This window comes from Pseudophryne corroboree, chromosome 8, assembly GCF_028390025.1.
Source record: "Pseudophryne corroboree isolate aPseCor3 chromosome 8, aPseCor3.hap2, whole genome shotgun sequence".
Taxonomy (NCBI): Eukaryota; Metazoa; Chordata; class Amphibia; order Anura; family Myobatrachidae; genus Pseudophryne; species Pseudophryne corroboree.
This window is the reverse complement of record NC_086451.1, coordinates 127,518,444-127,541,131: the sequence shown is the minus strand read 5'-3', so window position 1 is coordinate 127,541,131 and position 22,688 is coordinate 127,518,444. Positions and strand designations below refer to the sequence as shown.

Sequence of the window (22,688 nt, the reverse complement as noted above, 5' to 3'; positions counted from 1 at the left end):
GCGACCACTGGGCTATGTTGAAGAGGCTGATATGAGTGATGTGTGGTATATGTATGTTGTACTTAAACTTGTACCAAAAAACTGAGTAAGCAGTAAGTTGGCCAACTGGAACTGTGATCGTGGACCAGACTGGGGAAGAGGATGAGAGTGGACAGGAAATGGTAATGTGGGTCAGACTGGAACTGGCGATTAGGCTGGACTGGAACCGATGATGGGTCTTCACTGGATCTGGTAACGTGGACTGGTGGATGCTGGTGCCAGGCTGAAACTGGCTAAAATGGGTGCTAGGTTGGGAGTAGCTAAACTGGATACTGGGCTATGACCAGCTAAACTGTGTGCTTGGTGGGACCAGCTAAGCTGGATACCGGGCTGGGACCGGCTAAGATGGGTAGCAGGCTGGGACCGGCTAAGCTGGATTTCAGGCTGAGACCAGCTATATGAAATACGGGTCTGGGACGCGGTATCGATGTAGTGTTTGCAGACAGCACTTTGATCGGCAGCGCTAGATAGACAGACTGTTTAGGTCGACATGTACAAGGTAGACTTGGGTTTAAAGTCGATGTCATTTTAGTCGACAAACACATTAGTACGACGTGTAACTAATCGATTCATAAAGTTAGACATACCATTGTGTTCGGCATACGCATCCTAGACGGAACATATATCGACATTGAGAAGTCCGACAATATAAATAGTATGACAACTAAAAGATCGAACGATTATAGCATCGACTTAAATTAAGCTAGACAGTTAATAGGTCGACAGGTAAATGTTAGAAATTTAACATATCGAAATTAACAAAGCTAGACAGATATTAGATCGACAAATAAAAGGTCGACTCTTAGAACATCGACTTAAATTAAGCTAGACAGTTAATAGGTCGACAGGTAAATGTTAGAAATTTAACATATCGAAATTAACAAAGGTAGACAGATATTAGATCGACAAATAAAAGGTCGACTCTTAGAACATCGACTTAAATAAAGCTAGACAGTTAATAGGTCGACAGGTAAATGTTAGAAATTTAACATATCGAAATTAACAAAGGTAGACAGATATTAGATCGACAAATAAAAGGTCGACTCTTAGAACATCGACTTAAATTAAGCTAGACAGTTAATAGGTCGACAGGTAAATGTTAGAAATTTAACGTATCGACATTAACAAAGCTATTGAGTGTGTGTGTGTGTGTGTGTGTGTGTGTGTGTGTGTGTGTGTGTGTGTGTGTGTGTGTGTGTGTCCTGCACCCCGCGATGACAGGGCGCCCTCATCAAGGCACAGCTGCAAGCCTTCACTGATGAGACGCCCATGGCTAGCCGCTAAACGGGACGCTCCTAGTCCTCCCCCACAAGGCATGGCACTACATGTCCCAGGCTGCCCTCTCACATCCCTGACAGCCCCAAGGTCTTCAAGCTATCCCTGCCTGGCAGCATGGGTTGGACAAGTAGTGAGTGTGTGGGAGTGAGTGTGTGGGAGTGAGTGTGTGTGTGTGTGTGTGTGTGTGTGTGTGTGTGTGTCCTGCACCCCGCGATGACAGGGCGCCCTCATCAAGGCACAGCTGCAAGCCTTCACTGATGAGACGCCCATGGCTAGCCGCTAAACGGGACGCTCCTAGTCCTCCCCCACAAGGCATGGCACTACATGTCCCAGGCTGCCCTCTCACATCCCTGACAGCCCCAAGGTCTTCAAGCTATCCCTGCCTGGCAGCATGGGTTGGACAAGTAGTGAGTGTGTGGGAGTGAGTGTGTGGGAGTGAGTGTGTGTGTGTGTGTGTGTGTGTGTGTGTCCTGCACCCCGCGATGACAGGGCGCCCTCATCAAGGCACAGCTGCAAGCCTTCACTGATGAGACGCCCATGGCTAGCCGCTAAACGGGACGCTCCTAGTCCTCCCCCACAAGGCATGGCACTACATGTCCCAGGCTGCCCTCTCACATCCCTGACAGCCCCAAGGTCTTCAAGCTATCCCTGCCTGGCAGCATGGGTTGGACAAGTAGTGAGTGTGTGGGAGTGAGTGTGTGGGAGTGAGTGTGTGTGTGTGTGTGTGTGTGTGTGTGTGTGTCCTGCACCCCGCGATGACAGGGCGCCCTCATCAAGGCACAGCTGCAAGCCTTCACTGATGAGACGCCCATGGCTAGCCGCTAAACGGGACGCTCCTAGTCCTCCCCCACAAGGCATGGCACTACATGTCCCAGGCTGCCCTCTCACATCCCTGACAGCCCCAAGGTCTTCAAGCTATCCCTGCCTGGCAGCATGGGTTGGACAAGTAGTGAGTGTGTGGGAGTGAGTGTGTGGGAGTGAGTGTGTGTGTGTGTGTGTGTGTGTGTGTGTGTGTGTGTCCTGCACCCCGCGATGACAGGGCGCCCTCATCAAGGCACAGCTGCAAGCCTTCACTGATGAGACGCCCATGGCTAGCCGCTAAACGGGACGCTCCTAGTCCTCCCCCACAAGGCATGGCACTACATGTCCCAGGCTGCCCTCTCACATCCCTGACAGCCCCAAGGTCTTCAAGCTATCCCTGCCTGGCAGCATGGGTTGGACAAGTAGTGAGTGTGTGGGAGTGAGTGTGTGGGAGTGAGTGTGTGTGTGTGTGTGTGTGTGTGTGTCCTGCACCCCGCGATGACAGGGCGCCCTCATCAAGGCACAGCTGCAAGCCTTCACTGATGAGACGCCCATGGCTAGCCGCTAAACGGGACGCTCCTAGTCCTCCCCCACAAGGCATGGCACTACATGTCCCAGGCTGCCCTCTCACATCCCTGACAGCCCCAAGGTCTTCAAGCTATCCCTGCCTGGCAGCATGGGTTGGACAAGTAGTGAGTGTGTGGGAGTGAGTGTGTGGGAGTGAGTGTGTGTGTGTGTGTGTGTGTGTGTGTGTGTGTGTGTCCTGCACCCCGCGATGACAGGGCGCCCTCATCAAGGCACAGCTGCAAGCCTTCACTGATGAGACGCCCATGGCTAGCCGCTAAACGGGACGCTCCTAGTCCTCCCCCACAAGGCATGGCACTACATGTCCCAGGCTGCCCTCTCACATCCCTGACAGCCCCAAGGTCTTCAAGCTATCCCTGCCTGGCAGCATGGGTTGGACAAGTAGTGAGTGTGTGGGAGTGAGTGTGTGGGAGTGAGTGAGTGTGTGTGTGTGTGTGTGTGTGTGTGTCCTGCACCCCGCGATGACAGGGCGCCCTCATCAAGGCACAGCTGCAAGCCTTCACTGATGAGACGCCCATGGCTAGCCGCTAAACGGGACGCTCCTAGTCCTCCCCCACAAGGCATGGCACTACATGTCCCAGGCTGCCCTCTCACATCCCTGACAGCCCCAAGGTCTTCAAGCTATCCCTGCCTGGCAGCATGGGTTGGACAAGTAGTGAGTGTGTGGGAGTGAGTGTGTGGGAGTGAGTGTGTGTGTGTGTGTGTGTGTGTGTGTGTGTGTGTGTGTCCTGCACCCCGCGATGACAGGGCGCCCTCATCAAGGCACAGCTGCAAGCCTTCACTGATGAGACGCCCATGGCTAGCCGCTAAACGGGACGCTCCTAGTCCTCCCCCACAAGGCATGGCACTACATGTCCCAGGCTGCCCTCTCACATCCCTGACAGCCCCAAGGTCTTCAAGCTATCCCTGCCTGGCAGCATGGGTTGGACAAGTAGTGAGTGTGTGGGAGTGAGTGTGTGGGAGTGAGTGTGTGTGTGTGTGTGTGTGTGTGTGTCCTGCACCCCGCGATGACAGGGCGCCCTCATCAAGGCACAGCTGCAAGCCTTCACTGATGAGACGCCCATGGCTAGCCGCTAAACGGGACGCTCCTAGTCCTCCCCCACAAGGCATGGCACTACATGTCCCAGGCTGCCCTCTCACATCCCTGACAGCCCCAAGGTCTTCAAGCTATCCCTGCCTGGCAGCATGGGTTGGACAAGTAGTGAGTGTGTGGGAGTGAGTGTGTGGGAGTGAGTGTGTGTGTGTGTGTGTGTGTGTGTGTGTGTGTGTCCTGCACCCCGCGATGACAGGGCGCCCTCATCAAGGCACAGCTGCAAGCCTTCACTGATGAGACGCCCATGGCTAGCCGCTAAACGGGACGCTCCTAGTCCTCCCCCACAAGGCATGGCACTACATGTCCCAGGCTGCCCTCTCACATCCCTGACAGCCCCAAGGTCTTCAAGCTATCCCTGCCTGGCAGCATGGGTTGGACAAGTAGTGAGTGTGTGGGAGTGAGTGTGTGGGAGTGAGTGTGTGTGTGTGTGTGTGTGTGTGTGTCCTGCACCCCGCGATGACAGGGCGCCCTCATCAAGGCACAGCTGCAAGCCTTCACTGATGAGACGCCCATGGCTAGCCGCTAAACGGGACGCTCCTAGTCCTCCCCCACAAGGCATGGCACTACATGTCCCAGGCTGCCCTCTCACATCCCTGACAGCCCCAAGGTCTTCAAGCTATCCCTGCCTGGCAGCATGGGTTGGACAAGTAGTGAGTGTGTGGGAGTGAGTGTGTGGGAGTGAGTGTGTGTGTGTGTGTGTGTGTGTGTGTGTGTGTGTGTCCTGCACCCCGCGATGACAGGGCGCCCTCATCAAGGCACAGCTGCAAGCCTTCACTGATGAGACGCCCATGGCTAGCCGCTAAACGGGACGCTCCTAGTCCTCCCCCACAAGGCATGGCACTACATGTCCCAGGCTGCCCTCTCACATCCCTGACAGCCCCAAGGTCTTCAAGCTATCCCTGCCTGGCAGCATGGGTTGGACAAGTAGTGAGTGTGTGGGAGTGAGTGTGTGGGAGTGAGTGTGTGTGTGTGTGTGTGTGTGTGTGTGTCCTGCACCCCGCGATGACAGGGCGCCCTCATCAAGGCACAGCTGCAAGCCTTCACTGATGAGACGCCCATGGCTAGCCGCTAAACGGGACGCTCCTAGTCCTCCCCCACAAGGCATGGCACTACATGTCCCAGGCTGCCCTCTCACATCCCTGACAGCCCCAAGGTCTTCAAGCTATCCCTGCCTGGCAGCATGGGTTGGACAAGTAGTGAGTGTGTGGGAGTGAGTGTGTGGGAGTGAGTGTGTGTGTGTGTGTGTGTGTGTGTGTGTGTGTGTGTCCTGCACCCCGCGATGACAGGGCGCCCTCATCAAGGCACAGCTGCAAGCCTTCACTGATGAGACGCCCATGGCTAGCCGCTAAACGGGACGCTCCTAGTCCTCCCCCACAAGGCATGGCACTACATGTCCCAGGCTGCCCTCTCACATCCCTGACAGCCCCAAGGTCTTCAAGCTATCCCTGCCTGGCAGCATGGGTTGGACAAGTAGTGAGTGTGTGGGAGTGAGTGTGTGGGAGTGAGTGTGTGTGTGTGTGTGTGTGTGTGTGTGTGTGTGTGTCCTGCACCCCGCGATGACAGGGCGCCCTCATCAAGGCACAGCTGCAAGCCTTCACTGATGAGACGCCCATGGCTAGCCGCTAAACGGGACGCTCCTAGTCCTCCCCCACAAGGCATGGCACTACATGTCCCAGGCTGCCCTCTCACATCCCTGACAGCCCCAAGGTCTTCAAGCTATCCCTGCCTGGCAGCATGGGTTGGACAAGTAGTGAGTGTGTGGGAGTGAGTGTGTGGGAGTGAGTGTGTGTGTGTGTGTGTGTGTGTGTGTGTGTGTGTCCTGCACCCCGCGATGACAGGGCGCCCTCATCAAGGCACAGCTGCAAGCCTTCACTGATGAGACGCCCATGGCTAGCCGCTAAACGGGACGCTCCTAGTCCTCCCCCACAAGGCATGGCACTACATGTCCCAGGCTGCCCTCTCACATCCCTGACAGCCCCAAGGTCTTCAAGCTATCCCTGCCTGGCAGCATGGGTTGGACAAGTAGTGAGTGTGTGGGAGTGAGTGTGTGGGAGTGAGTGTGTGTGTGTGTGTGTGTGTGTGTGTGTGTGTCCTGCACCCCGCGATGACAGGGCGCCCTCATCAAGGCACAGCTGCAAGCCTTCACTGATGAGACGCCCATGGCTAGCCGCTAAACGGGACGCTCCTAGTCCTCCCCCACAAGGCATGGCACTACATGTCCCAGGCTGCCCTCTCACATCCCTGACAGCCCCAAGGTCTTCAAGCTATCCCTGCCTGGCAGCATGGGTTGGACAAGTAGTGAGTGTGTGGGAGTGAGTGTGTGGGAGTGAGTGTGTGTGTGTGTGTGTGTGTGTGTGTGTGTCCTGCACCCCGCGATGACAGGGCGCCCTCATCAAGGCACAGCTGCAAGCCTTCACTGATGAGACGCCCATGGCTAGCCGCTAAACGGGACGCTCCTAGTCCTCCCCCACAAGGCATGGCACTACATGTCCCAGGCTGCCCTCTCACATCCCTGACAGCCCCAAGGTCTTCAAGCTATCCCTGCCTGGCAGCATGGGTTGGACAAGTAGTGAGTGTGTGGGAGTGAGTGTGTGGGAGTGAGTGTGTGTGTGTGTGTGTGTGTGTGTGTGTGTGTCCTGCACCCCGCGATGACAGGGCGCCCTCATCAAGGCACAGCTGCAAGCCTTCACTGATGAGACGCCCATGGCTAGCCGCTAAACGGGACGCTCCTAGTCCTCCCCCACAAGGCATGGCACTACATGTCCCAGGCTGCCCTCTCACATCCCTGACAGCCCCAAGGTCTTCAAGCTATCCCTGCCTGGCAGCATGGGTTGGACAAGTAGTGAGTGTGTGGGAGTGAGTGTGTGGGAGTGAGTGTGTGTGTGTGTGTGTGTGTGTGTGTGTGTGTCCTGCACCCCGCGATGACAGGGCGCCCTCATCAAGGCACAGCTGCAAGCCTTCACTGATGAGACGCCCATGGCTAGCCGCTAAACGGGACGCTCCTAGTCCTCCCCCACAAGGCATGGCACTACATGTCCCAGGCTGCCCTCTCACATCCCTGACAGCCCCAAGGTCTTCAAGCTATCCCTGCCTGGCAGCATGGGTTGGACAAGTAGTGAGTGTGTGGGAGTGAGTGTGTGGGAGTGAGTGTGTGTGTGTGTGTGTGTGTGTGTGTGTCCTGCACCCCGCGATGACAGGGCGCCCTCATCAAGGCACAGCTGCAAGCCTTCACTGATGAGACGCCCATGGCTAGCCGCTAAACGGGACGCTCCTAGTCCTCCCCCACAAGGCATGGCACTACATGTCCCAGGCTGCCCTCTCACATCCCTGACAGCCCCAAGGTCTTCAAGCTATCCCTGCCTGGCAGCATGGGTTGGACAAGTAGTGAGTGTGTGGGAGTGAGTGTGTGGGAGTGAGTGTGTGTGTGTGTGTGTGTGTGTGTCCTGCACCCCGCGATGACAGGGCGCCCTCATCAAGGCACAGCTGCAAGCCTTCACTGATGAGACGCCCATGGCTAGCCGCTAAACGGGACGCTCCTAGTCCTCCCCCACAAGGCATGGCACTACATGTCCCAGGCTGCCCTCTCACATCCCTGACAGCCCCAAGGTCTTCAAGCTATCCCTGCCTGGCAGCATGGGTTGGACAAGTAGTGAGTGTGTGGGAGTGAGTGTGTGGGAGTGAGTGTGTGTGTGTGTGTGTGTGTGTGTGTGTGTGTGTGTGTCCTGCACCCCGCGATGACAGGGCGCCCTCATCAAGGCACAGCTGCAAGCCTTCACTGATGAGACGCCCATGGCTAGCCGCTAAACGGGACGCTCCTAGTCCTCCCCCACAAGGCATGGCACTACATGTCCCAGGCTGCCCTCTCACATCCCTGACAGCCCCAAGGTCTTCAAGCTATCCCTGCCTGGCAGCATGGGTTGGACAAGTAGTGAGTGTGTGGGAGTGAGTGTGTGGGAGTGAGTGTGTGTGTGTGTGTGTGTGTGTGTGTGTGTGTGTGTCCTGCACCCCGCGATGACAGGGCGCCCTCATCAAGGCACAGCTGCAAGCCTTCACTGATGAGACGCCCATGGCTAGCCGCTAAACGGGACGCTCCTAGTCCTCCCCCACAAGGCATGGCACTACATGTCCCAGGCTGCCCTCTCACATCCCTGACAGCCCCAAGGTCTTCAAGCTATCCCTGCCTGGCAGCATGGGTTGGACAAGTAGTGAGTGTGTGGGAGTGAGTGTGTGGGAGTGAGTGTGTGTGTGTGTGTGTGTGTGTGTGTGTGTGTGTGTGTGTCCTGCACCCCGCGATGACAGGGCGCCCTCATCAAGGCACAGCTGCAAGCCTTCACTGATGAGACGCCCATGGCTAGCCGCTAAACGGGACGCTCCTAGTCCTCCCCCACAAGGCATGGCACTACATGTCCCAGGCTGCCCTCTCACATCCCTGACAGCCCCAAGGTCTTCAAGCTATCCCTGCCTGGCAGCATGGGTTGGACAAGTAGTGAGTGTGTGGGAGTGAGTGTGTGGGAGTGAGTGTGTGTGTGTGTGTGTGTGTGTGTGTGTGTGTGTGTCCTGCACCCCGCGATGACAGGGCGCCCTCATCAAGGCACAGCTGCAAGCCTTCACTGATGAGACGCCCATGGCTAGCCGCTAAACGGGACGCTCCTAGTCCTCCCCCACAAGGCATGGCACTACATGTCCCAGGCTGCCCTCTCACATCCCTGACAGCCCCAAGGTCTTCAAGCTATCCCTGCCTGGCAGCATGGGTTGGACAAGTAGTGAGTGTGTGGGAGTGAGTGTGTGGGAGTGAGTGTGTGTGTGTGTGTGTGTGTGTGTGTGTGTGTGTCCTGCACCCCGCGATGACAGGGCGCCCTCATCAAGGCACAGCTGCAAGCCTTCACTGATGAGACGCCCATGGCTAGCCGCTAAACGGGACGCTCCTAGTCCTCCCCCACAAGGCATGGCACTACATGTCCCAGGCTGCCCTCTCACATCCCTGACAGCCCCAAGGTCTTCAAGCTATCCCTGCCTGGCAGCATGGGTTGGACAAGTAGTGAGTGTGTGGGAGTGAGTGTGTGGGAGTGAGTGTGTGTGTGTGTGTGTGTGTGTGTGTGTGTGTGTGTCCTGCACCCCGCGATGACAGGGCGCCCTCATCAAGGCACAGCTGCAAGCCTTCACTGATGAGACGCCCATGGCTAGCCGCTAAACGGGACGCTCCTAGTCCTCCCCCACAAGGCATGGCACTACATGTCCCAGGCTGCCCTCTCACATCCCTGACAGCCCCAAGGTCTTCAAGCTATCCCTGCCTGGCAGCATGGGTTGGACAAGTAGTGAGTGTGTGGGAGTGAGTGTGTGGGAGTGAGTGTGTGTGTGTGTGTGTGTGTGTGTGTGTGTGTGTGTGTCCTGCACCCCGCGATGACAGGGCGCCCTCATCAAGGCACAGCTGCAAGCCTTCACTGATGAGACGCCCATGGCTAGCCGCTAAACGGGACGCTCCTAGTCCTCCCCCACAAGGCATGGCACTACATGTCCCAGGCTGCCCTCTCACATCCCTGACAGCCCCAAGGTCTTCAAGCTATCCCTGCCTGGCAGCATGGGTTGGACAAGTAGTGAGTGTGTGGGAGTGAGTGTGTGGGAGTGAGTGTGTGTGTCTGTCTGTGTGTGTGTGTGTGTGTGTGTGTGTGTGTGTGTGTATGTGTGTGTGTGTGTGTGTCTCTTGACAGCCATTCATGACAGCCCTTGTCACCCTGGCATTCATGAGACCTTGCTGGATGCTTTATGTTAAGCTAACACTAGTCCTTAAACTTTTCAAAAGGATTATATTTCCCCCCCCAAAAAAAAATAACTCATGCCAATAATTAAAAAGTCCAACGCCCTACCCCCTCAAACCAAACCCATTATTCAGCTTCCGATATCCAATTGGTTGGATATGATATATGTCAGATGATGCATTATCTTACCACACAGCTGAACCAATGAGAAACTTAGAATATTAGGCAGTAGGATGGTTTGTTTCACATTGATTATAAAAGCCAAGATCGACCCTTGCTTAGGCGCCATTTTGAGAACAGCGCTCATGAGTGTCAGCGTAAGTAATCTGTATTTACCCACTGCGCCAGAGACCACTAAACCGGGTATGCTGTATTCTATTGATTTTTTACAATAAGATAATTGTATTTCCTGTTAAGGTAAATTTCAAACTTTCATCTAATTCTATTCTTCACAGTTAGAAGAAAATATAGGTCGTTTCAGACAAATACAAAACACACACACTCTTTATAAATGTTTCCTCCTCAAGATCTACATAATACCGAGTTCACTATCACTAGCTGCTTGGTTTTTTTAGATTAACTCCTTCTGACAGTCAAATGCAGCAATCGACATTAATGTGTTACATCCATCTTAAAGATACCCTCTGCTAACCATACCACACCTCGGCCCTGCATCCATTACAACCAATCGTACTACAGTTACTGGAACAGTTTTATCTGGCTTTGTAAACTTATCTGGTTTTGTGATAACATAGCTGTGTTTTATTGCCGTTTTGCAGTCAGAGTGACTGACAGTACGTTCCCAATTACAAAATGGCGCCGATTAAACTCCATGCTTGGCTGCCTGTTCATCATGCTAAAGACATCTAGCATCACTGCACAGATACACAGCTATGTCACCCAACCCTTATCACATTGCAGAGCCCTGCAGGGTGTGGCAACTGTGTCTTGGATGTGAGGAAGGATTATTGTCACAACATACATTTGTGCTATCCCACATAGATAAATACACTAGGGATGACTATCGTTCATCTATGAATCAAATTAATTCAAGGTTTATGACCGATGTAGAATACTTTTCCCAGCGATGGTGGAGAACCTATGTTTTCTGTACATCACTATCTCAGCCTAAACCAATATTTATGTATGTTCTAAAAATATATATATATATATATATATATATATATATTTTTTTTTTATAACGATCGTAGTTTAGACCACAGCACCCGTGACTCACCACCCCTGATCTTTGATTGGTCAGCGGGTCTTTCATGGAAGCTAGGATGGCCATCTATGACTGAAACCATATATGGTCTCCCATAGCACAGTTAGGGGTCTATTCATGTAGCATTGAAAAGACCTTTTTTTGGCGGTAAACAGGGCTTTTCTCTGCCTACTGCAATTCACAGAGCGGGTTAACGTGTAGAAGTCTCTGACTTCTCCAGCGTTACCCCCGCTCTGTGCCTGAATCGCATCACCATACCTTTGAATGGTGAGTGCGATTCATGAAGGTGTGGAAAGCTCTGCTTTCCGCTTCTCCATGGAGTCCAGGTTCGCCATCTCAGGACGCCGTAACCTGAACTGTAGTGCGGAGACATCAGGGAAGCTCAATGCTTCCCCGATCACTGCTCTGCACCTCGCGCTGGCTCTGCCCCCCGACCTCACAGCAACTACTGCGGGCTGACGGGAGGTAAACACCCTGCGCATGCGCAAAGTGACCCTCCGCTGTACCCCGCGCATCGCTGGGAAGGACCGCTGGAGCAGACCTCACCGCAATAGCCCTAGACACCGCAGCGCATCGTCTTAAGGGTAAGTATACATTAATTGCTACTTATCACAGCTATACATCGCATCAAAGCAATGCGATGTGTAGTGATAAGTATCAATTATGTTTTCGTTTTCTGTATGAATAGACCCTTTAGTGACCATATTTGTCCACTCACACTTTTCACATCGCAGCTGAACACACCCATGGCCATCCCACTTAAAACACTGTTACTTGAGAAATAGTTATGCTGCTGATATTGATTTGGTATTGCCATGAGCGGTTATTTGTGCATTCAAGCAGTGCATACGCCCAGTGCGCTGCGTCCTGTGTCCGCAGTCACCGCCGCCTGCCCGCTCCCCGTCTGCAGCAGACGCCGTGGACTGTGTGGGCGTCCGCTGTAGCCGTCTCCAGTGACAGATACTAGAGGTCATTACTGACCTCTAGTGTCTGTACGTCGCTGCTATGGCAGAGATCTCATGACGTCTCTCCCATAGTGATCTATTCATGAAGCATTGAAAAGTGTGTTAAAGTGAGCCAGTGGAGAAGTTGTCCATGGCAACCAATCCGCTGATATGTATAATGTATAATGTAAAATATTTCATAAAAGAAAAAAAATATGAAAAAAAAAAATCTCAAACACGTTGTGATTCACAATGAAGGCAGGAAAGTGATCGTACCCTTATATTTGGTGTGAGCCGCAGGTGTTGAGAAAGCAGTAGGCTCCAGAGTTTAGAATCACAAATGTTACCCAAAGCATGCAGAGATTGTCCGTCTTGATTATGGAATAAGGCACAGCATGGCAAACCAACGCGTTTCTGGACTATGCTGTCCCTTTTTCAAGGTCTATATCAGGTTTGAATAATTTTAACATTGATGGGGAGAAACAGATGGTTTACTACCATCGATGGATGTTTCAAGGCTAGTGAATTATTTGGCATCTAAGTATCAGTGCATGGCTCCAGATAAATTGAAAACATAATTCTTAATTAATAAATGATTAATAGAAAAAAATTATAGAACATATATATAGAATTATTTAGTAAATCTTTGTCTTTATTTAGATTGTCTTAGTTTTAAAAAATGGCAGAGGGTGGTAGCAGAAAACGAACCTCACTTACTCAAGATGAAGCTGAAACATCTCACAGTCAGAAGAGTCACAGTGATGCTTCTCATGATGAATATGAATCTCCTGATGAAGGAAGCATCCACAGGGCCCCAAAGTTCACAGATGATGAAACAGACACCCTCATTGACCAAGTTATTCATCATACATGTCAGCTATTTGGTCCCGAAGCTTTTAATGTACACCAGAAATTTAAAAATAATACTTGGGAAGAAATAGCAAAATCTGTGTCTACAGCTCGAGATATACATCGAACTCCTGAAAGCTGCAAAAAGAGACTACGTGACTGTAAGAGGAAGACAAATCATAAAATAAAGTGTAGAAGAAAACTCCAAAAGGTTTGGGAGAAAAAACTAGAAGAGCACTTTAGAATGGTACAAGATGACGAGAGGCCACCCACTGGTTCCCAGGGTAACTATTTTACAAACTATAAATATGTATATAACTATATCTAGATAGATAGATAGATAGATAGATAGATAGATAGATATATATAGCGTATTGTCCATGAAAAATATCAATCCACCAGATGTGTGTGTGTCTATATCTATATACACACAAACATAGGTGGAGTATGCCATAGCCCAATATCAATCAATAAAATAAAAAATGTTTACACATATATTTTAATGGGAGAGTAAGATAGTGAAAAATTTGTTTTATGATGGCAAATGTGAAAATAATTATTTTAATACACAACATTATAAAGAAAATTACATAAATTGACCTTCAGGCTGTTTGTATAATGTGTATATGAAACAAATTAATTGTGTAAATATACACACACTTTGTTTAATGCACAAAGTATGTTAAAAAATTGTATAAAATGACCTTACGGGTTTGTGTATAATGTGTATATTAAACATAAATGCACTCTGTGCTTCAATTTGGACACCATCGCCATGCGATCTCATTATGATATGCAGTTAGTACAAATACTTTCAAATTGTATATCCAAATTAGTACCTGAACCCATCATTTAGGATAAGGTTTACTCAATGTGTGTGTGTGTGTGTGTGTGTGTGTGTGTGTGTGTGTGTGTGTGTGTGTGTGTGTGATATTAAAATGTTTAGTAACTGTAATATTTTTATTTTATTTTTTATATTTGCTAAAGAACTTAAGGTTGCTCAAGAAAAAAATCAAAAGAAAACACATAAGAAAAAGCAGAAGAATTTGGAAGAGCAACAGTCTGGTAAAAAATTTAAAACAAAAGTAAAAACGTTACAACTAAACAGTAAATAATGTTTGCAATATTGTATGATGTTATATCGTGAGTTAGATAATAAATAGTTTATGTAAGATATTTCAAAATATAGTGCATATGAAAACATATACTGTTAATTTCTTTGTTCTATTGAGCCAAAATAAATACTTTGGTCATAATTAAAAATCAATGTAATTTTTTTTTTTAAATACATATATAATTATTAGCTGAAAAAAATAGTTAATTGCTAAGTAAATGCTAGTATAATCAAAATAAATTAATTAAATTAAAATCTCTTACTTATGTCTCTCGTTTTATCAACGAGATATACCAAAAGTTAACTGATTACTTTGTAATTGATTATCAATAATTACACTTATAAAGGACATTCTACGAACGCTGCTGCCGCCAATGGGTAAAATTGCAGGCGCAAAGGAGAATTATGCCATTCTTTGTCAGCCCAATCCTGCTGCTGATGCTACTCTTCTAAATGCTGTAAATGTGTGGACTACAGGCAACCCTCACTATGTTATATATGTAAGATATCCGAACTTAATTTTTTCATGTAGGAGGTCATTAGGTAGATAAACATTGATTGGGCTACTAAAAGTCAACATTTATTATGTAGACATGGTCATTAGATTGACATGAGAAATAAGTAGACCTGAGTCCAACCTTCTTAATTTAATTAGTTATTTTTCTTCCTATTTAAGGATCAACTTGGACAACAATTGGGAATGGGAACCTGCAAATAATACAGCGGTAGCTGAGCTAGGCACCTTACACAACACATCACTTAACGAGGAATGTGAGAACAAAAACAGAATTAAAAACCCATGTTGAAATTTTTTACTATATAACTAAGTACCGACAACCCTTCTCCATACACTTATGTCTTGTCACTATTCATCCACGCAAGGCCGACCAGTAATGATTTTTAACTGTCACCCCCTTACCGGCCACACAGATAAGTGTTAGAGCTTTGTATTAGACTCACCTTTTTTTTTTACAGATTTTTAGTCAAATATTTCCACAGTGTGTTGTAAATTGCTACCTACTTTCCTGAGTTAGCGTTGAACCTAAAAACATACACACATGCTATCTAGCATCTTATTCTAATTTTATAAACATGCCCTCCTACTGTAAAATAATATTGTGCTAGCTATAATGTTTTACCCTATGTTGTAGAAATAAATCAAAAATTGGATTAGAAGCTATATTATTGAGCCAAAAAGGCTTTTTTTCTGTTGTAATAAAATAATAATAATAAATATAATAAAATATTATATGTATTAAAAAATATTAGTAAAAAAATATAAGTAAATACATTTTTGAGGTATGCTTTACACAGTTTTATAATGCTAGAAATATTGTAATGTCTATCAAATATTATGTATTTATATGTATGCAATGTTAAATATACCTATTATTTATTTCAGGTTCCTTTACAACAATTTCAAGGAAAGTTTCTTTTTCTGAAACAAAAACAGTTATGACAGACAATTTTCCTCCAACTGCGGATGAACCATCAGTGATGCCACATATTTTAACATTGGACAATCCTTCCATGGTGGACGAACCATCAATGCTGCATCATGATGCAACAGCGGACCATGCTACCATGTTGGACCAACCATCAATGCTGCAACATACTTCGACAGTGGATGATACTTCCTTTGTGGCCGAACCATCAATGCTGAAACATTCGGCAAGAGTGGATGATCATTCCACGGCGGACCAAACATCAATGATGCAAGAATATTCTTCTGTGGTTCAAAGTTCCACTACGGTAGAGACTTCCACGGTAAATGAAACATCCATGAGGCAAGAACAATCAACAATGGATGATCCTTTCATGGAGGAAGAAAATTCAACCATGCTAAACCCTTTAATGTTAGATAAAGGTATTTATTTTGATCAATATAATTAAAATGTACTATCATTGATATTCAATATGGTTAAAAACTATGTTTAAGATTAATGGTATTTATCTATTATGTTTTAAGCCATAGAAAGCAACATGGTGACTGCCACACAGACACAGGATAACATTAATGAGGAGCCTGTATTGCACAGCCAGAAAAGTAATATTGATACAGAAGATACCAACCAGGTGGAATTGAATGCAGAGACTGCACATTCTAGTGTAATTGACCATGGTCTTCAAGACCAATTCCTGGACTCTACAAATCAAGGTAAATTTTTTTAATGTATAAAACATAGATTTTAATGAGATCCACTATCATTAATAGATACTGGTTTTTTTATAACTTGATTTTTTGGTTCTTCTAACTATACTTAATAAATTGTCTGTAAATTGATGTATTAACTGTACCTAGAACTTTTTATACACACAGAATGTGACGTTAGCAGATCACAAACCATTAGCCAACAGGATTCTTTAAAGGAAACCATGCAGCTAATTGAGAGGAATAGAAATGAAGAAATGAAAAAAATTGAACATCAAATAAATCAGCTGAATAATAATATACAGATTCTCAACACAACACAAAGACAACAGAATCAAGCACTTGTCACTCTTGCAAATTTTTACGATCATCTTGTTTCATCACAGAATGTGGCAGCAATCAACTACCAACAGATGCAGCACAGTATAAATCAAATGCTAGCATGGCAGTATGAGACTATTACCATCACACGCATGATTTCCACTTTCATGCAACTGTTGACAGAAGAAAGACAAAGAATGTCCAGATCAGATAATCCTTCTTGTATATCCAATGCTACAGCAGGAACCTTTGTATCCAGCTGTACACGTGGAGACTATGTAACAAGCTCTACACACAGAGAGTATGCAACGAGCGCTGCACCTGGAACCTATCTATACACCACTTTACCAGGAGAATCTGTATCCACCCCTGCAGCAGGAACAGATGTATCCACCACTTTACCAGGACCCTATGTATCCACCACTGCAACAGTAACCTATGTATCCACCACTTTACCAGTATACTCTGTATCCACTGCTGCAGCAAGTACCAATGTTTCCACCACTTTAACAGGACCATATGCATCCTACACTTTACCAGGACCCTATGTATCCACCACTGCAGCAGGACCCTATCTATCCACTACTTTAACAGGACCCTATGTATCCTCGACATTATCAGAACCCTATGTATCCATCCCTGCACCAAGACCCTATGTATCCACTACTTTAACAGGACCCTATGTATCCTCGACATTATCAGGACCCTATGTATCCATACGTGAAACAGGACCCTGTGTATCCTCCACTTTTGCAGGACCCTATGCATCCATCCCTGCACCAAGACCCTATGTATCCACCACTGCAACAGAACCCTATGTATGCACGACTGTAACAGGACACTATGTATCCTCAACTTTAGCAGAACCCTATGTATCCATCCCTGCATCAAGACCCTATGTATCCACTACTTTTACAGGACCCTATGTATCCTCCACTTCAGCAGGACCCTATGTATCCACCACTGCAACAGAACCCTCTGTATCCACGACTATAACAGGACACTATGTATCCTCAATTTTAGCAGAACCCTATGTATCCATCCCTGCATCAAGACCCTATGTATCCACTACTTTTACAGGACCCTATGTATCCTCCACTTCAGCAGGACCCTATGTATCCACCACTGCAACAGAACCCTCTGTATCCACGACTGTAACAGGACACTATGTATCCTCAATTTTAGCAGAACCCTATGTATCCATCCCTGCATCAAGACCCTATGTATCCACTACTTTTACAGGACCCTATGTATCCTCCACTTTATCAGGACCCTATGTATACAACAACTTACATGGAGACTATGTATCCACTGCTTATAGAGGCCTCAATGTATCCACCACTGCACCAGGGCCCTATTTATTGAAGCCAAAACCAGGACACTCAGAATCCACTACTGGACAAATTGCCTCAGAATCCACCGCTGACTCAGGACCCTCAGAATCCACCGCTGCAACAGGAAAGTATAAATCCACCGCTGCACCTGTACCCTCTGAATACAGCCCTGAAAACACAAATTTGAGAAGCATAGCTGTAGCATCAGAAGTGCATTCAAGATTGCAATTGGCTTATCGACCTAGCTCAAGCTATGATGAGAATATGGATCTTCGAGTCAGATTAGAGCGTGCAAATATTCAAATTCAACATTGGAAGAGACAGGAAGCTAACGATGAGGATGAAGCTTAAATATTAAAGGTAATTAATAAATGTATATAGATTGCATTATCAGATAACTAAATATGGTGAGACATATGTGCTATGCTTTTTTTGAAAAACGTAACATAAAAAATGTGTTTCCTCAAGATAACAAATGTGCCCTACTCAACGATCATCATCCTGCACTTAAAAAATCCTACATATAACACTAACATTTATTATTTTTAATTAGTTTTAGCCATAGGCTTCTTATTCAAATTGTGAGTTTGAATCACCAAACTCAATAGGAAACTAAGTTAATCCTACATTGATTTTCTATTGTAATTTTGTGTATGGTTTGTAAATTTTTCAAAAAAAAAACATCATTTGATTTACTTTGGATACAGTCTTAGCAGAGTGTTATAGGCTACAAGTTTAGACATCACAAGAGTGGAGTATAAGCAAAATGCTGGCATGTAGCATACAAATATCTTTGTTTTATGTAGAGGACCAGAGCTCTGGAAACACACATGTAGACAAAGTTGCCTGAAATATAAAAGGAAAACAAATAAAAAAAGAGTAAAGACATAAGGAAGAAGAGTGTTAAACAGGATATAATAAACTTTTAAATATATGTAGATATTTTCAAGTTATTTGGACAGAAATCTGTCCCTGAAGAAGGGGATTTTTAACAAAACATGTAGGCAATAAAGGGACACTTTTTGCATCATTGAATACGGCAGTGTGAGTGCAGCCGATTACCTTTCATCTACATAGTCATCTTATGCCAAGCTGACGAGGAGGTCACTGCAGCATATTGTATTTATTGTTTGGAGCACAGTACAAACTGACACTATATATATATATATATATATATATATATATATATACATACATCAAACATCGGCACCGCAGACTAATAAATTAAACTCAGACATACGGCATTGCTTTGTCCAAGAAATGCATTCTTTCAGAATGTATTTTATTAGTCAGTAGTGCTTCCATTGAATGGTGATTTTTGCAATATTTTGGGGTTGTTTGGACATGATAATTTTGTCTGTGCCGTGAAACATAATTTATGATGGAACCCATTACTATAGTGCTTGTATATCTTTAACTTAACCATTGCTAATACAAATGATGGAAAAATCTTCGGTGCACTACTGATCTAGAGTCACAATGAGAAATATATATTGTAATATTTTATTATAATTAGGGTTGTTACCTTTAAACCTTGCATTTCTTTTAAAATGAAGACTACAGTTAAAGATAAGGTGGACAAAAGTATGGAAATTAACTTTCAAGAACTTACCTGTTTTACTTCATTTTTAGATATGTCACAAACGGTCTTGCGAGCCAGGGTGAAGGAACTGAAGACAGAGGGATACAGAGTCATCCATGTGTCCTGTTTGAAAAGACAAATCGATAATAGGAATATACTTTCTGAGATACTTCAAGTCGTGCATTCCTGAAAATGTTCTAAATTTATTTTGTTTTGTTTTGGTTTGTTCATGTTGGTGGGGTTCACATACTAATATGTTCAAGATAAAAATAGAGAAAATATATGTACAGACACATATTCCATATTACAGTGATTGTTCATGCATATATATATAATTTATATTCTAATAATATCCCAAAAAAATTATTGCAAGTTTTGTATTGTTAATAATTTGCATTTGCTTAACAATGCATTTATATATTCAAAAAATATATACAAAAGATTTGCGCTCTAAAATACACACACTATATGTAGTTGGATTCAGGCGGCTGCTCACCAGTTGTGGGCGGGCTGCCCCAACAATGGATCAAAGTGAGTGTGAAAAAAGAAAGAGTGGGAGCGCAGAATGAATCCAATATATTGTTTTATTTAAAATATTAATATGTCATCCACATAAAAATGCAGTACATGAACTAGCCTCAGAAAAAACAATTGATATTATATAAATGTAAACGAGACTGCCATATCTCCTGAACAAATATGAATAAAAAACCTTTAATAAACCCTAGTTAGGGCTGCATTAATGCTTCATGAAAATCAGCCGTGCGTCCACGAGCTGAAATGATTGTAAAAAGGAGACTGCTAAAAAGTGCCTCTGTTATAAGTCACTGTCCTCCTTATACACAATAGAATCTCATTGGTAGAGAGTGTCCCAGTACTGGACTTGCGGACAACCGTGCTGTAGTATTCTGTGGCAAATGGATAGTGATGGTCAAATTCTATTTGTGGTATATCACCTGATGTAGAAGCCTCTCCGTCAAAGGCGCTGTACTGAGCCGGGTTTGCTGGGGCTCTGTGCAGTGAACGTACAGCTGGTCTCGTCACCGGTGTACCATCCAGATGAACACGGTAGTTTAATTCTGCTGAAGGATGCTGTACCAGTCTGGATATGCAACAGTGTAAAAATACTGGAGCAGCAGATTCTCCGTCCGCTGGTGTAAAAATCCGTATTAATTGCGGCTACGGTCCACTCGATGCATGCGGCTCACAGGGTGTCAGGAGAATATAGCAGTCCAAATGAGGTCCTTCAAAGGAGTACCTTTGAAATGAAATAAAATTCATTTCCTTCTGATGAAACGGCCAGCGTTGTGGGACGAGAAACGCGTTAAGGTACTCCTTTGAAGTACCTCATTTGGACTGCTATATTCTCTTAACACCCTGTGACCCGCATGCATCCAGTGGACCGTAGCCGCAATTAATACAGATTTTTCCACCAGCGGACGGAGAATCTGCTGCTCCAGTATTTTTACACTGTTGCATATCCAGACTGGTACAGCATCCTTCAGCAGAATTAAACTACCGTGTTCATCTGGATGGTACACCGGTGACGAGACCAGCTGTACGTTCACTGCACAGAGCCCCAGCAAACCCGGCTCAGTACAGCGCCTTTGACGGAGAGGCTTCTACATCAGGTGATATACCACAAATAGAATTTGACCATCACTATCCATTTGCCACATAATACTACAGCACGGTTGTCCGCAAGTCCAGTACTGGGACACTCTCTACCAATGAGATTCTATTGTGTATAAGGAGGACAGTGACTTATAACAGAGGCACTTTTTAGCAGTCTCCTTTTTACAATCATTTCAGCTCGTGGACGCACGGCTGATTTTCATGAAGCATTAATGCAGCCCTAACTAGGGTTTATTAAAGGATTTTTATTCATATTTGTTCAGGAGATATGGCAGTCTCGTTTACATTTATATAATATCAATTGTTTTTTCTTAGGCTAGTTCATGTACTGCATTTTTATGTGGATGACATATTAATATTTTAAATAAAATAATATATTGGATTCATTCTGCGCTCCCACTATTTATATATTCTAATTGTATTTGCAATAATATTTGAATAGATTACCAATCGGAACATATTTGTGTGTTTAATGTACACATTACACAAATTTGCTTCCAAACTCGCAAAATAGTAAATTTTTAATATTGATATATAAAAAATTGGAATTGGAAATTAAAATTATGAAGGTAAGGATGGGATCAGATTAGCAAATATATATGGTTCTTTGATGGCGTAAACCATCTAGCCAATTGACGCTATCATCATTTCCCATGTTTCCCTCAAAGACATACACGCGTATGTATTTCCCACATATTGCGTCATTTAAGTTTTAGGGTGCTGTAAGTATGAGGAATAATAATAAAAACAATAAGCTAACATAGTATTTTCAATGAATAAAACTTTTATTTTCTAAAGGGTGAACTTTGAACAGGTTAACATATTATAACTGGTAATAGATTTATAAATAAATCTTGAAAAAAATATATTGTATATGTTTCTATAATAAAGATTAATAAGAATAATATCACCGCATCAGATTATGTTATGTAGGATCAAGATGGTTTTCATATTCTTTGTTGTGGATTCATTGTGGATCAAGTTTCTTTTCCTGTATTGAAAAAAAAATAGTCATACACTGTGTGCACAAACAATGATGATTCAATAAAAAAATTTAAAAAAGGAATTTTTTTTACGTGTTTTCTATATAATAATATAAAAACAAAAAAAAAATTTTTTTTCATATTTGTTAATCTAAGAGTAATTTTTTTTTAGTTTACATTAAGGGTAAAAATCTGTCAACTTTAATACCCAAACATTGAGAGATATTACACAGTTTTATTAGTATTGTATAATTTTATTATTGTACTATATTTTGGTAAATATACACAGTTTCTGAAGAAGATGTGGAAATACTATTGCCATCCTAATCTGACAGTGTTTATATTAATGATGGATAAAAATTACGAACATTTGATTTTGGTTATTGTTTAAAATAATTCAATAGGAAAATGTTAAATATATTGCTGTCATAACAATATAGTTAAATATGATATTTTTTCAAATAAATATATTCAGTTGAATAATATTTTATTGTTATGTAATATTAACAATAGAGAGTGGATCCATACTAGGCATTTCCAAAGTTAGAGATATGGTCCTGTGTAGTAATATATATATTAGTGTATAGGTAAAGCAAATATGTTCATTTTAGATATGTTAATATTTTTAAAGGTACATGATTCCAGGATTCATGTTAGAAGTACAATTTAGTTTAGAATTATAATTAAATAAAAAAAAAGGAATGAATCTAAAAATGAAGATATGGATATCAGACATTTCAAAGGTCATAACAGTTAACAAGATTATGTAAGAAATAAATTAAAAATATTATTTAATGTATGTAATATGTTTTGTTAAGAGCTGATTAAAGTACGTAAACAGGCTAAATATAAAAATGATAAAAACTGTTTCAATAGGTATAGTTACCGCAAAACCAAATAATGAGGAGTCCTAATCAGCGGATTGCAGTTGATTGGAAGGGCAAACAAGATAACTAGTTTAGGTGAAAAAAAAATATAATTAACAATGTCAAGATTA

At 44.6% G+C, this 22,688-nt stretch overlaps 1 protein-coding gene across 2 annotated transcripts; it reads left to right on the top strand.

The window, feature by feature from the left end:
- Window positions 1-11,730: 11,730 nt before the first annotated feature.
- LOC134948730 (serine-rich adhesin for platelets-like) lies at window positions 11,731-19,209 on the top strand. Of its 2 annotated transcripts, none has more exons than XM_063936919.1 (6): window positions 11,731-12,854; window positions 13,558-13,635; window positions 15,087-15,551; window positions 15,654-15,842; window positions 15,987-17,851; window positions 19,124-19,209. In XM_063936919.1, exons 1-5 carry the CDS (start codon window positions 12,401-12,403, stop codon window positions 17,840-17,842), a joined length of 3,042 nt encoding a protein of 1,013 aa, XP_063792989.1. In that variant the 5' UTR covers window positions 11,731-12,400; the 3' UTR covers window positions 17,843-17,851; window positions 19,124-19,209. The 2 variants fall into 2 exon arrangements, with proteins under 2 accessions (XP_063792989.1, XP_063792990.1); XM_063936920.1 differs by having other exon boundaries at window positions 12,145-12,854; window positions 16,005-17,851.
- Window positions 19,210-22,688: the final 3,479 nt, after the last annotated feature.